This window comes from Neltuma alba, unplaced genomic scaffold (assembly GCF_004799145.2).
Source record: "Neltuma alba isolate B1F8T4 unplaced genomic scaffold, ASM479914v2 tig00011239_pilon, whole genome shotgun sequence".
NCBI lineage: Eukaryota > Viridiplantae > Streptophyta > Magnoliopsida > Fabales > Fabaceae > Neltuma > Neltuma alba.
In genome coordinates this window covers 289,849-304,890 of record NW_021635958.1, presented here as the reverse complement: position 1 = coordinate 304,890, position 15,042 = coordinate 289,849, and the positions used below count along the sequence as shown (strand labels likewise).

Genomic DNA, 15,042 nt, shown 5'->3' with positions numbered 1-15,042 from the left:
AAAACCGGACAGCCATCGAAATTCCACTCCCCAGTAGTCCAACAAGTAAAAAGCCATCAGGCGAACTGACCAATAGCCAAATCAAATACGCCTTGTGATTAATAATTTTTCGTTTTAAGGTAGGCATATTTCAAATGACGCCATATTCTGAAACCATACTGGAACATCAACAGCAAAATTAAAGATATCATGTGCAATCAATGAAGCACATGAAATTTCAGCATTGCCACAGCATGACGGGATCCAGAGTCATCAACATGCATACATGCATAGTCAGAGGAATTATCTCCGATCGTGAGAGAAATAAAGTACTCCTCCGGTCCTAAATATAGGACCCTTATACACACTAGTATAAAGGTCTTATATTTAGGACCGGAGGAGTATTTATTTCAAAATTGAGCGCCTCAAACGTATTATTACGTGGAGGATACACATCAACCTTAACTATAGGGAAGTATAAGCACAGTTATATCCTCTTATGCGTGCTCAGATTACGTGGTACCTGCCAACACAAAACAAAATTACAATGATAAATAAGACATCAGCTCAACGTAAGGAAATGCTCAGTCAAAGGTAGCAAGAAATATAAATTTGGAATTTGGGACCCATCAACGGGTAAAGTCAGGGGCAGATTCCCCAAAAACACATGCAATTAAAAACGAAGTTCATCATTAATCTAATTAGCCTAAATCAAAATTGAAGTTGAAGCCATCCTCCATCGGCTAATTTCGAGGTTGTGAACGAAAAAAGATTGCTATGTCTGACTTCAACTTTCCGTAACTCCTTTTCAATATGTGAATAATCTTTTATCCCCAAAAAAAATTTAAAATTGAAGGATTGATCTATGTGAACCTACCACTCAAATCAACCTCCGCCAATGTATTTAAGCCCATGTACAAAAGCTTGTACACAAACATGAAATAGTTAAGCCACCCGAATCATTCTTTTACCTCATCAGACCACCCTAACACAGTAACATCACGTCGGTGGTCTTGCAATCATAGCCAAACGTAATTGAAGCAAAAAAGTCTTGATTCATCAAGGCTAGACTCTATTAATCTTTTGACCGATACGACAGCTCAGAAGGCATAAACCGAATCATAATAATTATACATAGCACCACCAAACAGTGGCTAAACGTAAAACAAGTGTCGCATTCCTTTTTCTCCTTTAAAAACATTGTGCTTTTGATTGCCTTCTTGATGAGAGGATACAAACAAGAGACCAGCTTGCCCGGTTTACATCGTTATAACATGGCATGGCAAAAGCATAACATGCAGAAACGTCACAGCTATTAAGAAAGAATACCCATCCGACAAGTATATCTTCTGGACATTGATAATCCTAATGTTAAGATGGGGTCCTATCATGCACAAACATCTACAAATTTTACTTAGGCTTTACATGGTAATGCAACATATCAGCAAGGACATTCATGCATTGTGCGAAGGATTTCCTAGCCCAAACAAATTGTAATTGCTTGTTAGTGACTGCATAAGAAAGCAGGTGAAGAATAAGTTGTTCTACACATACATTTGTTATTGTCTTTCTCATTAAGGAATTGAATATTACTAGAATTAATAATCTTAACCCCGTAACTATTACACCTTTGAATAATAAAGTTACTTTTTCATCATATATAAGCTTTGCGATATCAATCAGAGTTCTCATATTAACTAATTAGAGAGACAACCAGATTACCTCCTCAAAGACCGCGGATAAACCACATTCATTTACAATTTGGTAAACGAAACAGCGAATTTAAACTATGATTTAGATTAAGCATCTCTCGTTCAATCACCAAAATATAACTAATTCTCAAAAGAAAAGTAATGGTTTAATTTCCGACCAAAGATTAACTATCTGTTGCTCCGTTCCAGGTTCTGCAATTCAAAGTTATAAATAAACTATTCAAAAATAGTAAAGGTGAAAGACAGACAGTCTACCATATGAAACGATGTCAACAATCGCAACACCAAGAATGAACAGAAAGACGTCGTCCAAATTCAACACTCGATGACAATAGTCATTGATTAATACTAACTAATTGATACTAATGACTTGCTGAACCCATCATTATTTTTCTGGATCTCTCCATACAAGCATTATTTTCCCTCAGTCGACGACTATCACGTAAATTGATAAAAACAAAGGCAAAAACGTTGCACATCTATTTGACGACCAAATTCAGAAATAACAAGATTTAAATTAAAACAGGAAAGATCCATATAGGAACAAAAAGATGTCAGAGGAAGGAAGTAATACAAGGTGTAAATCAGTAATTAGTTGTAGTAGAGCTCCAGGCCCATGCCGTCATGAATCTCGTAATCTTTTAGGGTGATGTGATCCTTATAGATGGTGTACCACTTCTGAATGCGGATCTTGTCAGGTCTGGTACCCGTCTGAGCAGCCACAAGTTTTTTCAAGTCACCGATGGTGTCATCCTCATTACACTTTACCCTCACCTTCTTCCCCAGACGGTCATTGAGCACCACTTCGATCATCTTAATCAATCAAACCCAAAATGCTGTGATGACCCGTTGGAAGTAGGAACTCTCTAGACAAACAAGATGCAATATCCCTCCAGCTTCAGCTTTTTCAATGGATCGATATATATAATAAAAATCGTATTCGCTGTCGCTGTGACTGCTCTCCCGAAATATGGCGCGCCATTAACTTCTCTAGAACATTCGCTTCGTCGTTGAGGATAATTTGGTCTTTTAGGTGATCGGGCCGTTGGTAATGGGATAGTGACCGTATGGATCCGATTCCGTTTCGTGATGGATGGCTCAGTGGTCTCGGAAGGTGCTAGTACGTTCGCGCGCGCGCGCAAGAGAACTTCCATTCAACTACTGGCCTTGCAATCACGAGCATGGTATTTGCCCAGATGCGGCTTCGAGAGACACCTTCTTTATGAACACCGGGACATAAATTTTGACGGATTAAATTCATCAGGTTCATCCATTTCAAAGTCATAATTATAAAGCGTGTGAACTGAATAATCCTTCCATCTATGTTACTAATAGTTGTTTGGAGTGAGTCTTTACTGTCTTGAAACCGATCCGAACATTCTGTACGTGAATCATCCGTAGAAATCTAAAATCCTGAAACATTGATTGTACTTGGTTAAAAATGAAACTTGACATAATGCATTGTTAACAAGTCATAACAAATAATCTAATTTAATTTACTATTCTAAAATCCCCCTTAAATTCAATTGCCTGTTAATTTGATAAAAATAAAGTTCATTCAATCGATCATTAAATGCAATTTATATGTGAATATAATTCTCACACACACAACAAACTCCCCCCCCCCCCAAAAACCATACACAGAAAAATTTAAAACTACGTGAATTGAATTCCTGGATGTATAAAGACTATAAGTCGTTGCATCATAACGGGAATGATTAAATAGGAGAAACTAAATATAATTCGTTAAATAGTGGGGAACCCATAAGTGGCTTACAGGAAGAGGCAAAACTGAAAATCATAAACAAGCTTGATATCTAATGCGGGAACAGACAGAAGCAGACAATAAGGAAAACAAAAATATACTGTACATGAATCAGCTGCGGAGGCCCTCGCTAACCAAGAACATTAGGACATCATTCCAGAACCGCAACCTCTTGGTCCACCCTCCAGTAATTTGCGTCATTGAATTCCTTCATACTACCAGGTCCACCTTCTTCAGAATTCTCCCTCTCCGGCGCCTTTTGGGATGGGTTCTTTTTCAAAGGTCCCGCTTCCCCAACTATTCCTTCTTTTAGAGCCAGTTCCATAGCCTTCTCAGTACCTTCCAATTCCACGCCTACAAATTCCACATCCTCTTCGAAGAGGGAGGGTACTGCTGCTGTTTTTGGATTCGAGTCACCATCCACCTCCTTAAAATCTCTAGTTGGAGACCCATTTGAAGGTACAGACTCTCCATTTGCCGTAGGACTAGGGCTACCTAATTGAGATTTGGCGGAAGAATTGCCATCGGACTCATCATGATCCAAAAAGGGGTTCGTGCTTGAACCAGCCACTTGTATATCTGACGGTTCACCCCATCCCACCCACTCAGGTAGCGGCCTATCCCCAAATAAGTCCTCATTGTCTGGTGCTTCAAACCCAAAGAATCCCATATCATTTGACACGCTTGCCTTCTCACCTTCCAAATTCAAAATGCCACCATTCATGGAATCAAAGGCGGTTAAACCGCTGAAGAAACTTGTGCTTGAATTCGATGCGCCATTCATGGTATTTTTGTTTTCAGCCATACCTTCATCCTCTCCGATCACCACTTCATCATCGCTACTGTTGTTACCACCATTTGCAGCCCCGTTCAGGTTAATCTCATCCATCATCTCAGAGGATGATGTTCCCCCCGGTGCATCACCAATTCGGTCATCTTGGAACGCAAACCAGTTGGAGTTTGTAAACAGGCTACTGCATTGAAGAAATTTGCCTTTGTTATATCCACAAGTAAATAATTAATATAATAGAAAACGAACAACTGGCGAGCAAATATTGACAGCACAGATAACAATCTAGGAAAACTTTGAAATAAGTCATAAAAAGAACTTCACCAGCTAAGTTGAAAAGATACTGACTTTACATGATAGTAATGGCCAAATAACCTAAAAGGCAATTATGCGGAATTCACAGAAGAGAACATACTATTTGAGCAACAAGTTGGGCAAAGAGCAGATTTGATAGTTAAATGAAATTCCAAAAATACTTCTTTGTACACTGAAACCAAACATGCAAGTAAAGCATGACATTTGGAGATCTGCTTGTAAATAGTTATACTGTAATGCGTCGACTGAGCCATTACCAAAGTTCATCAACAGATCAACACGTTTAAAATCTTTTACATTTATGTATAGCTTTCAAAACTTGAAACCAATAGCATGTCACTTGGCTCCCTAAAGCAATCAACCATTCTCAATTTGCAACTACATTCTGGATATGATGAAAGCCAGCATGGGAAGGCAGGGTGACACGAGTGTCAAAGATCTGTATTTCTTCTATAGTTTATTCTCTGGCCTCTATGTCACATGGATCTTTTAGTCACCATAGTAAAAATGCACAGGCAAATAAGAAACAGGATAGCAAAACCTAGCAAGTAGGCTGGACGCCTGGACAAGATGAATAAAGGAGCAAGATACAGCATTGGATGACAGTCATATGACAAAACAAAAACAGGCTTACCTCCCCTGATCATCACCGAGTCTCAAGGACGATATGACAACTTCTGCTGAGTCATCATCAAAGTAGACATCCTACATTTTATGTAAAATAATTATCAAATTAATTTTAAATTAATCAACAAGAAAGAGTAAAAGACAAAGACAACTAATACTTTGGTTTCCCCATAGAAATGGCAGTTAGCACCGAAAAGAAGAGCATTTAATGCTCAAATATTCAATTGCTAATGCATGCCAAACCGAAGGCTCAACTAATGCTCAGAAGTACATCAACTGAAGCATTGTTGCAGCACAACCCAGTAAAGTGAGAAGACGTTTCCATGAATAGCTAGATCAGATGAATTACCCAAGAAATCAGATTAATCAAATTACTTTAGCTATTAAGAAAAATAAAAACTATACCTCAGCATCACGATCAAGACCTCTTTGGTCCTATAAGCAACAAACAGATCATTAGATTAGACCAGAATTGAGTTTGGCCTAAATATGCAAAAGGTGAATCCAGAAAAGCGGGAATACTCAAAGCACATATTTCCAAGAGCACACAAACACAAGTATGCACATGCATCCTCAGAAAGTAAGAGAGGAAGCGAGGTACTACACACCTCTTCATTTTCCTCAGTTCCATAAATATTATATTTAAAAGGATGGCTCAAATTATTTGCTAAAGCTGCAACATCATAGTCTCTGTCATGAAGATCATCTTCATCACTATCCCTGATTCTATCTTGCAATGCGGTAGGACGTCTGCATATAGCAAGGAAAAATGAAAGATATATCAAAATGAAAAATGATTTACAATACAACAAAGGAAACATAAGACTCGAGATCACAAGGGGCCATAATTGGACATATCTAAAACTAAACCAAACGAATTCTACATATATCAGTCATCACAACCTTGTCTCAACATATGTTGAGCAAAAGATAATATGTACTTACGGTTACTACATACTTTCTCTTGATGCCACGAAGTTCAACAGATAAAATTTTCTTGGTCAAGAAAGAATAGCTAAAATTGCAAACCATAATTTTACATGCACTCCTCAACTTTTAATGCCAGTCACACAAAAACCAACCCCAACCAACCCTTTTAATAATCAAGGTGACCCCGGTGATGTGATCACTCCTACCCACTTAGGGACACGGTCTCAAAAACTTCCAACTATTTTATTAGATGCAAAACAAAAAGGTCCACATAGACATCACGCCCCAAAAAAAAAAACAAGAAGAACTCTTGATAGTAAGTGAGAACTAGCTGATCATTTAGAAACGAGATTCTGAAATCAGAGCTTACCCACAAGCCCAGCGATGAACATTCTCGATCATGTTACGCTCCTGAAGAACAGTAGTTTGCCATTGATTCCACTCACTATTTTCCTGCAGACGTCCAACAAATTTACAGTTTATCCCACATAGCTTGTCTATTAGTATTAAATAATTTTTTTCTGTCACAAAAGTATTCAATGATTTCAAATGAAAGAATATTAGAACCAGTTTTTTAATGTGCCCCATTCATCTGCAGCATAAATTTAAAAGGGGCGGGAGAGGCAAAACCAATAAGTGCATCAAAGACCAAGGATGTCCAAGGAGAATGATAAAGGCAGGTTTATGATTCTCACTCTCTCCAACGCTAAAAGCCAAGAGGAGTCTACTTCAATACAAGGAAAGAAATCAAATTCTTAACTGCCCCTAATAACATCTACAGGCACCTAGTTAGTGGCCGTTGGTGCACTCCCCTACACTCTCAGGTGCCAATAGACCAGTCTCGCCGCTCGCCACACCGCCAATCCCACTACTCACATCATGGATCCCTTCCTCCAAACTCCCTTTCGTCCTGCATCTACTATGTGTCTTCAAGGGTCTCTTATCAAAGAACAAGCTAAAAGATGCTATATTTTATTTTTCCCATAAAAAACCACAGTTGTTTTAACAAATATTGTTGATATGATAAATTAGTACTTAAACAATTAAGCATGAAAAAGCACATCAAGGAGCCATATATCCTTGATGTAGCACAAAATGTGCTATTCAGCCCAAATAAATAAATAAATAAAACAAAGCAGAAGATCATGGGCGCTTATTTTTACAGATCTAAAAGAGTTCTATCCCACAGAAGATTTTCATGCCAGTTGCTATTAAATTCATGACGTGTATAACAGAAACTGTTATCCCAAATAAGACTTTTCAGGCTCCTGTACTAAAGAATACATCATACAGTACCAACCTGAATATATGCTTGTATGTGGCTTTGGTTATGCGCCAACTGAATAAGTTTATTAGCTATTCGAGTAATATGTCCAATGTTTCCTGCCCGTGGTGCCTGTTTTCCAGCAGCAGGTACAGTTGGCTACATGATGATACAATTGTACAGTTAGCACTATTATACATAGCATTTATATGCTATTATATGCTCGAAAAGCTGATTTACTTATGCATCTGCCTAAAATATGAAGAAAAACAATAAATATAAAGGAAATTCAAAACTAAATTCTCAAATACTATGGAATCCCTTGAGCACCATTTATGCTTCTTCACATGCACAGTAGAGTATATGAATGCATCTCAACAGCTGCTCAGTTTCAACAGACAATATATGACTTTCCGTCCACCAGGTTCGAAACATCCACCTACCTGATTATCAATACCAGAAAGAATAGGATGTTTATCTGCTTGAAGGAACTTCCCAATTAAATCACACTCTTGAAGAAGGTGATCAATAATGACATCATTTTTGCTCTCCAAACAGATTAATATGATACTTTCTACATAATGGTGCAACGGGTTGTTATATGGATACCTGTATCAGTTGAACAAAGACTGGTCACGTGAAAAACATAGCATCCAAGATAAGCAGCATTTAAACAAAAGCTACCAGGATGTCACCATATATCTAAATATCCATCAAATCCCAAATTACTAGTTGCTTACTCAAAGAAAAGATCAATGACTCGTCGGATCATTCCTGAGCTGACCAATTCCTTTTGAGCCACTTCACCACCAGTCCTCAGAAGCACAGCTATAAATTCGACAATCTGAAACAAAGAAATCAGTCAGCAAAAGATGTTTCAAGGTCACATCAAAGATATCTTTGAGATGGAATAAAAATAATTTTAATGAGCATACGGGAAATGGAACTTTTTGGAGCAAGGGTTTAAGTCCTATGGCCAAGCTGCAACTATGTATTGACAGCTCAATTCTATGATTGAAAATTGAGAACTAACCTTCAATCGATGCTTCCCAAGTGGAGGCCTCAATTCTCCGTATGTTGTAGGCAAAAGCTTATCATCCGTTGACACATTTAAAACCATGAGCAAGTCACCTGCAGACAAAAAACGTAATTTAAAGAAGAACAAAATTTGGCAACAAGACTTCATCGGGGGAAAAAAAGAACTGTTGGTAATGTTATCCTCTATACCTCCAATTCTCGAACGAACCCCAAAAATAAATGAATGAATGAATGCAGAAAGTGGTTTCTACCAGGGATGTTTGGTCAGTGGCTACAGTTACGTTTAGATGGCAGCAAAAACTATTTTTCACCGCAAAAATCACAGCCGAGTATTTGATGCATTCGTATAAGAATAAGAATGCGGAAGCAGATCAGTTGCTTTTTTCTCAATATTACTCATGGAAAAGCAATTTAGACCAATTGATGATCGCACAAGTTTCATAACAGAGCTAAACAGGCACTGGATCGAAAGAACCCAAAATGATCCGTAGCCTGTTGGCTAACCCAAAAAAAAAAAAAAAATATTGATAAAAAATATAACTGCAATGGTCAGAATTATTCCAGCAGAACAGAACAATGAATAGGAAATTGTACCTCTGCTTAAAAAATTTCTAAGTTATGTTTTAAAATAAACAAGAGCATAAAACATCAATGAAATTTAAAGAAGCCGTATATGCCACAGGCACACAAAAATATACCAATTCCCAAATTATGTGGGTTCCTCTTCATATGACTCCTATCTATCATGTCCCCACTCTAGGCAGTTTTCTTCACAACTGCATTACTTATCACAAATATTATAATCATATAACATGAGTAAACTGAAAAGCCTATATAATTCCTCATTCTTCTTGTATCTCACACAAACAACTACTACATTGAATTCCTTTAGTTCTTTAAAATATATTCAAATTTCTAGAAGAAGTTGAGTGTAGCATTTTCAAATGTGGAATAATCAGAAGATACATTGTTTTAAATGGTTTCATAATAATAATTAGAAAAAACAATTTGAGTAGACATATAAGCAACTATACTATTGATTAGACAAGTGCGCAAAATAAACAAATTCTGAATTACCAAGTTTTGGGAGCATTGCACCAACTGTATCTGGGTTAACGGGAGTTGAAACCTCATATAACTGTTGACTTCGGAAAGAAGGAACAAGTGGAGGTGGAAAGGTTGATCTTCTTGGATTCAACAAGGAAGTACACACTGAAAGTGAGTGAACCAGGCTAGACTTTGACTGTGAATCTTTCAGCGCATGGTCCATAATTCTTGCAACAAAACTGCATGTTAAAATAAGCTAATAATTAATTCACAGTCTATATTAAAACCAACAACAAAAAAATCACAACCACTCAACACGAACCTCGGACTTGAAAGTTTAATTGCCAAAGCAGATGAGGAATTTCGAGTTATTGCACACAAGGTCTCAGCTGCATTTGCATGAACTTCAGGAGGACTCTGATATCAAATAGAACACATGATATTTTTACAACAAAAGAATTGAACCATCAAATAGCTTATTCACCATAACAATCGCATGCAAAAGCCTTAGACTAGGGTCTTTCATCATCTTTTCTCTATCCAAAATTTATTTAATGTGGGCCCATAGGGACATAATAAGTTCTTTTGAAGTGAGGCGCCTAACAAGTTCTTCTATCAATAAATCAAATTTCTTCAGCTGGACAACCACTAGCTTGCAGAAAACCCCCCAAATTTTAAGTGAGGATAATTCAACCTCACTGAACATGTCCATCGCAGGAATTGAAAAACAATGCTCCCACTAAAAAGAAGGTAATGTTATGATGTGGTAGATAAAAATAGTGGAGACTTACTCGTAAAGATTTATATCATGTAAAGTTTCAGGCAACAATTATTCTCCAAAAAAATAACCACAATTGCTGAAACACAACAGCTGCTGACACTTGATATTGAAAATATCTGAACCATACAGCTAATAGGAAAACACTGGTAAAAAAAGAATTCAGGCCCAGAGAGCTTCACTTACAGAAGGAGTTAATTTATCAACAATCATCTCTAGGAGGTTGCTCTCAGCCAACCACTGGATCACATCTATAAAATTGGGATACACATGATCATCAGCACCTACTAAGCGAACCAAAACCTGTGCAGACAGCTTATCAGAATTTCTTCTTAACACTGGCAATTTCTCACTAATGCTATAACCACTCTGAAATGGAAAGAAGATTACCTCCATAATAGATGTAATTCCTATCAAATCAACCAGTTGGCCAAAAACATTCTGATGGGCCTGCATTAAGAATGCTGAAGAATTAATGAAAAATGAATTCACAAGGCAAGATACAATACAGAGCGATGGGGTTATCCACAAAATTTTTCTTTTAATAAAGACATTAACAACAAGAGCACTGAGATATTCATACGGTTCTTTTCCATCACCTAAAAATTGCAAACATCAAATTCTACATTTAAAAAGCACTTTTATTACTTACTTGAACATAGTTCATTAGCGGCACCGTCTTCCGAATCATTAGGCAAATAACAACCTACAAAATCGCGTAGAAAGCCACATCAACCAAGTAATTTAAACTTTAATCAGATATGTCTATAAAGTGCCACATCGTGAGCTGAACTTTCAGCATCGTCAGACATACCTTGCTAAAATACCCAGCTAGCAAGGAACCATGAGAACGATCAGGCTCCAAGAAGGAGAATAATAAGTTCATCAACTGCAATTATGAGGATAAAAAGCAGATATCAATACAAATAAAATGCAATTGTATGATATCCAATATAAAATGATTTATGCCATGAACTTAAAAGATCATCTACCTCTTCTTCCTCGACCAATGTCTTCAAAATAACATCAATTTCACACGTGAAAACCTCACAAGCAATGAATGGAAACCTAAATCACAAACCAAAAATCAAATGCTGAGGTTGCAGAAACAAGAAAATTGAAGCAATAAAAGTTTCATGTGAAGTTCATTCGCAACAAATTTTTAGTTGAAACTTATAAACAAAAGAATTCTGCTTCAACGGCATACTTGAACGTCCGTTTGCTTTCAGCATTCTCTGGTGGCTCTTCAATAATGTAGCGCAGCAATTGCTCCACCTGAGCTCTATCCCTCAGGCTGAAATAAGAAAAATATAACCAATGAAATAACATTTTTCAACTCACATATATTAATGCATTTCCAGTTTCTCTTCCTACGTAATTATATATACACCCGATTGTAATGAATATATCAGATTTGGGAAGACACAAAAGAGGGACACAAGGAGAATCTGGAATGTTTGCAGCAACGGAAACATAATTTAAGTTCAACTAGTCTCGAACATACAAGTTAATTAGACGACTGTTTAAGGCCTTGCATTCTTGGATAATTTCTTCTTCATCCAGGAGTTCTTCTAAAGTGAAATTCTCTTTATCCAAAATTGCCTCAACCTGAAAAGCACCATACGCGACAAAGAGGAAAACAATTAGCTATGCAGACATGGAGTCATGTGACGGTTTGACCATCAATTAAATTTAAAACATCCTTTTAAATTTTAGATCGTCATTCGTAAAGTTCCCAAATATAAAATTTGACCCTGTAGAGGATTCTGTCAATAGCCATAAAGGTAATACAATATTCTCAGGAAAAAGAAAGTTATTGTTCAGTGTCTTTGAGTTCTAGACTGTAGAATTCAGCGGCAAAACATTCAGAAGATTTATTTCTCAAAATTTACATGAATGCAGAAATCGAGGAGTTTTTATTGCTCAATTTGTCCCCGTCAACATCATAGAGCTCAAGACCATCAAGCAAAGTATATCAATGGCACATATGTTGAGAAGCAAATACTAAGATTTAAATTACAGACTATTCTTAGAAAATTGCCAAAACGCATCCATAACTTCTAATTGAGATTTTCCAAGCATGGTTGGCAAGCAAAGGAAACAGTCGTGCCTAGTCTCTGTAAATTATGACTATGACACTCCAAAGCACGAAAACCCGCAACAACAAAGGTTGATCCCGTTTAACGGAAAATGTAAAAAAATGGCTGGCGGAGCGGGAAAACAGGTAATTGTAAACATAGCTATAGCTACAGAAATGAAGCTTGAAGGGGCAATCTGACCGATGCTTGAACTAGATGAGAGAAGCGGAAATCAAACCAAAGTTTGAAAGCAGCGTAAGTAACGTGTGGCACAGTAATTCACCATCCAAAAAAACAAAAGAAGCTCGAATTAAGAGCACAAACTTACAGGAGAGGAGGCAGATATAGATGGGAGCTTCCAAAACATGTCTGCGGAAAGAGTATGCAGAGAGAGGTGAATTCAGCAGAGCTCGGAACAGGACCTCCTCGGATCTAAGAACCCTTGAAACACCGGCAAATCTAGGTCAAGTCGATGGAACATAGAAACGGAAAGCTCGAGATGCAAAGGAGAGGATGAAGATAACGGAGGAGCTAGGCCGTGTGAAGGCTGTAAACCCTAATTTCGTGGACGTAGAGATGGAAAAGATGCAGCGCCGTGAAGATCGACGGAGGAGGGAGTGATAAGGAGGGACAGAGTTTAGTCTAAAAAACGTAGCAACAAATCAACAGTTGTCAAATACAAATCACTGATATAGGGGAGGGGACTAAAGTACAAGAGATGTACTCCGGAATTGCCACCTCAAAGTCCAGTGCCACAAAAATAAATGTGAGCGTCGCTTAGGTGCGAATGATCATATCTCTCTTTTCTACGGTTCCATGGTGTCCTCCTCCATAGCATTCTACCATTCCATTTGACATCTCTTTCTATATTTCACCAGGAACATTTGAGAATTAAACGTTATTCAAATGCAATTTTAAATTTATATTTTAAAATTAATAATTTTGAAATAAAAAATTATTTTTAACAATTAATCGTTAAAATATTATTTTTATTTTATACCTTAAGATATTTTTTAAAAGATAAAGAATTAGATCTCATTAGTGTAGGCCATTTTTTATGAGCCGAAAAACTAGTTCCTTCTCCCATACTAGTATTTTACACTGGGAAAGAACCTAAAATATCGTTTTTTTTGGTTGAGACAGTTTCTAGTTGTGGATTGTTGGAAACATGATTAGAGAAAAATTGCTTGTGGTGGATGGGTCTGTTCTAATGAATGGACACGGTGGCTATGGCGGGGTTATTCGAGATTACTTAGATCGTTAGATACGTGGCTTTTGTTCTAAACTCATGAATGTGCATGCCCCCAACATTTGGGAAATTGATGAAGCTTTTGCATGGTTTGAATTTATTCTGGTTTAGAGGTCTTCAAGAGATCTGTATCTTTTCAAATTGCACAAGGGCTATCAATTTAGCGACTTGAGGGTGCAAAAATAGTTACTTGTTTAAAGACTTAGCTGTTGATGTCAGCTTAATTATTAGTAGAGATTGGCAACTCATTTTTGGTTGTGCAGAAAGGAAGACGATTCCCTTAACAAATCAATTAGCTAAATACTCTCACAATGGCAATTTTACATCCTTGATCACCTTCTTCCTAATGTTTCTGAAGCAGCAGGTGGTAGAGGAGAATAAGACTTGTTGGTTTGGTTCATACTCTTGTTTTTGTTACTTGTTTTCCGGTTATCATTCAAAAAAAAAGAAAAAAAAAAAGAACATTGCTTGTGGCCAATGGTCTTCAAGGTTGCTGGGTATGTTGGTTTAAATAAATTCTGAATAGGGTGTCATGACATTTTTGTCTCGCAATTTAGTTCCATCGAACTCACAATGTCATCGTCCCCTAGTTAGGCTTGGAGACACTATTGATTACTGATTTGTATGCTGCTAGAAGGAGATTTCAATCTAATGACTGCCTCCATTTCATACCATCGATCGTTAAAATATTTTTTTCCGTGTTTCATTATACCAGTCAATTTTAGATTCCAAGAATGCTAGATTTTTTTTTTTTTAATTTTCTGTGTTGTCACTTGTTAATTCTAGATTTCAAAACTGCATTAAATTAAGAGAAGTGTTTATTTAAATAAATATTCAAGGCATTTAAAGAACAGTAAATTGATTTTACAAAGTCTAATACTATTATTTAATAATTCGTAAAAATTGTTTTTGTCACGAGTAACATGTTGTCTTGTGCTAATCAGATATGAGGAGGGGGGGCGTAGTGGATTGCTGGGGGCTTAATAAAACAAAAGTAATGATCAATCAATGAAAGGTTTGACCGTCGGTGGTTAATCTACTGGTTACTCCTCTGATCTTATAAGGTACTTTCAGCATGTTTCACACAGACCAAGAAAAATCTTAAATTTCATTAACTCTCATTTAAAATTTAATGACTTTTCAACTTTATCCCTATTTAATATGCATTATACCTCATATAAATCAACACAATAATAAATGAGGAGTAAAATTGTACATCTATGCAAAAAATTTCTTCCAGTACCCTATAAATAGGACCAAAAAATACTTTCTCCCTCTGTCCTGTAAATAGGATCAGAGGAGTACTTAACAATATTTTGGATGCGGTTATAGTTCAGCCAAACGACTAACCATATCCGTTATGAGACATTATACCCCAGCGGCTCATGAACCAGTACCTGCACTTTCCACGTCTCCCCCTCAACCATCTGGCTGCGTGTCCGCTGGTGGCCTTAATATTTTCGTATTATA

General features: G+C 37.0%; 2 protein-coding genes across 3 annotated transcripts; both read right to left on the bottom strand.

The window, feature by feature from the left end:
• Nucleotides 1–379: 379 nt before the first annotated feature.
• LOC114762668 (ubiquitin-like protein 5) lies at nucleotides 380–2,957 on the bottom strand. The gene is made up of 2 exons (XM_028952207.1): nucleotides 2,266–2,957; nucleotides 380–502 (listed from the first exon to the last, which is right to left on the bottom strand). The coding sequence occupies exon 1, from the start codon at nucleotides 2,502–2,504 to the stop codon at nucleotides 2,283–2,285; it is 222 nt and encodes a 73-aa protein (XP_028808040.1). The 5' UTR covers nucleotides 2,505–2,957; the 3' UTR covers nucleotides 380–502; nucleotides 2,266–2,282.
• A 432-nt stretch (nucleotides 2,958–3,389) lies between these two features.
• On the bottom strand, nucleotides 3,390–13,011 carry LOC114762666 (serine/threonine-protein phosphatase 6 regulatory subunit 3). Of its 2 annotated transcripts, none has more exons than XM_028952201.1 (19): nucleotides 12,652–13,011; nucleotides 11,750–11,853; nucleotides 11,453–11,539; nucleotides 11,238–11,313; nucleotides 11,060–11,134; nucleotides 10,898–10,951; nucleotides 10,636–10,695; nucleotides 10,432–10,548; nucleotides 9,790–9,884; nucleotides 9,498–9,706; nucleotides 8,416–8,513; nucleotides 8,123–8,226; nucleotides 7,826–7,991; nucleotides 7,419–7,541; nucleotides 6,489–6,571; nucleotides 5,797–5,938; nucleotides 5,594–5,623; nucleotides 5,196–5,266; nucleotides 3,390–4,427 (listed from the first exon to the last, which is right to left on the bottom strand). In XM_028952201.1, the coding sequence occupies exons 1-19, from the start codon at nucleotides 12,688–12,690 to the stop codon at nucleotides 3,608–3,610; spliced, it is 2,553 nt and encodes an 850-aa protein (XP_028808034.1). In that variant the 5' UTR covers nucleotides 12,691–13,011; the 3' UTR covers nucleotides 3,390–3,607. The 2 variants fall into 2 exon arrangements, with proteins under 2 accessions (XP_028808034.1, XP_028808033.1); XM_028952200.1 differs by having other exon boundaries at nucleotides 3,390–4,430; nucleotides 12,652–13,009.
• Between the last annotated feature and the right edge of the window lie 2,031 nt (nucleotides 13,012–15,042).

Bases quoted from the DNA above. Each gene is read 5' to 3' on its own strand.
- LOC114762668 (XM_028952207.1), bottom strand. From the start codon at position 2,504: ATGATCGAAGTGGTGCTCAATGACCGTCTGGGGAAGAAGGTGAGGGTA.
- LOC114762666 (XM_028952200.1), bottom strand. From the start codon at position 12,690: ATGTTTTGGAAGCTCCCATCTATATCTGCCTCCTCTCCT. The intron at 8,514-9,497 runs GTAATTCAGAAT...TTTTGTCTGCAG, and splicing joins TGCAATGCTCCCAAAACTTG to GTGACTTGCTCATGGTTTTA. The intron at 6,572-7,418 runs GTTGGTACTGTA...GGACGTCTGCAG, and splicing joins ACATACAAGCATATATTCAG to GAAAATAGTGAGTGGAATCA.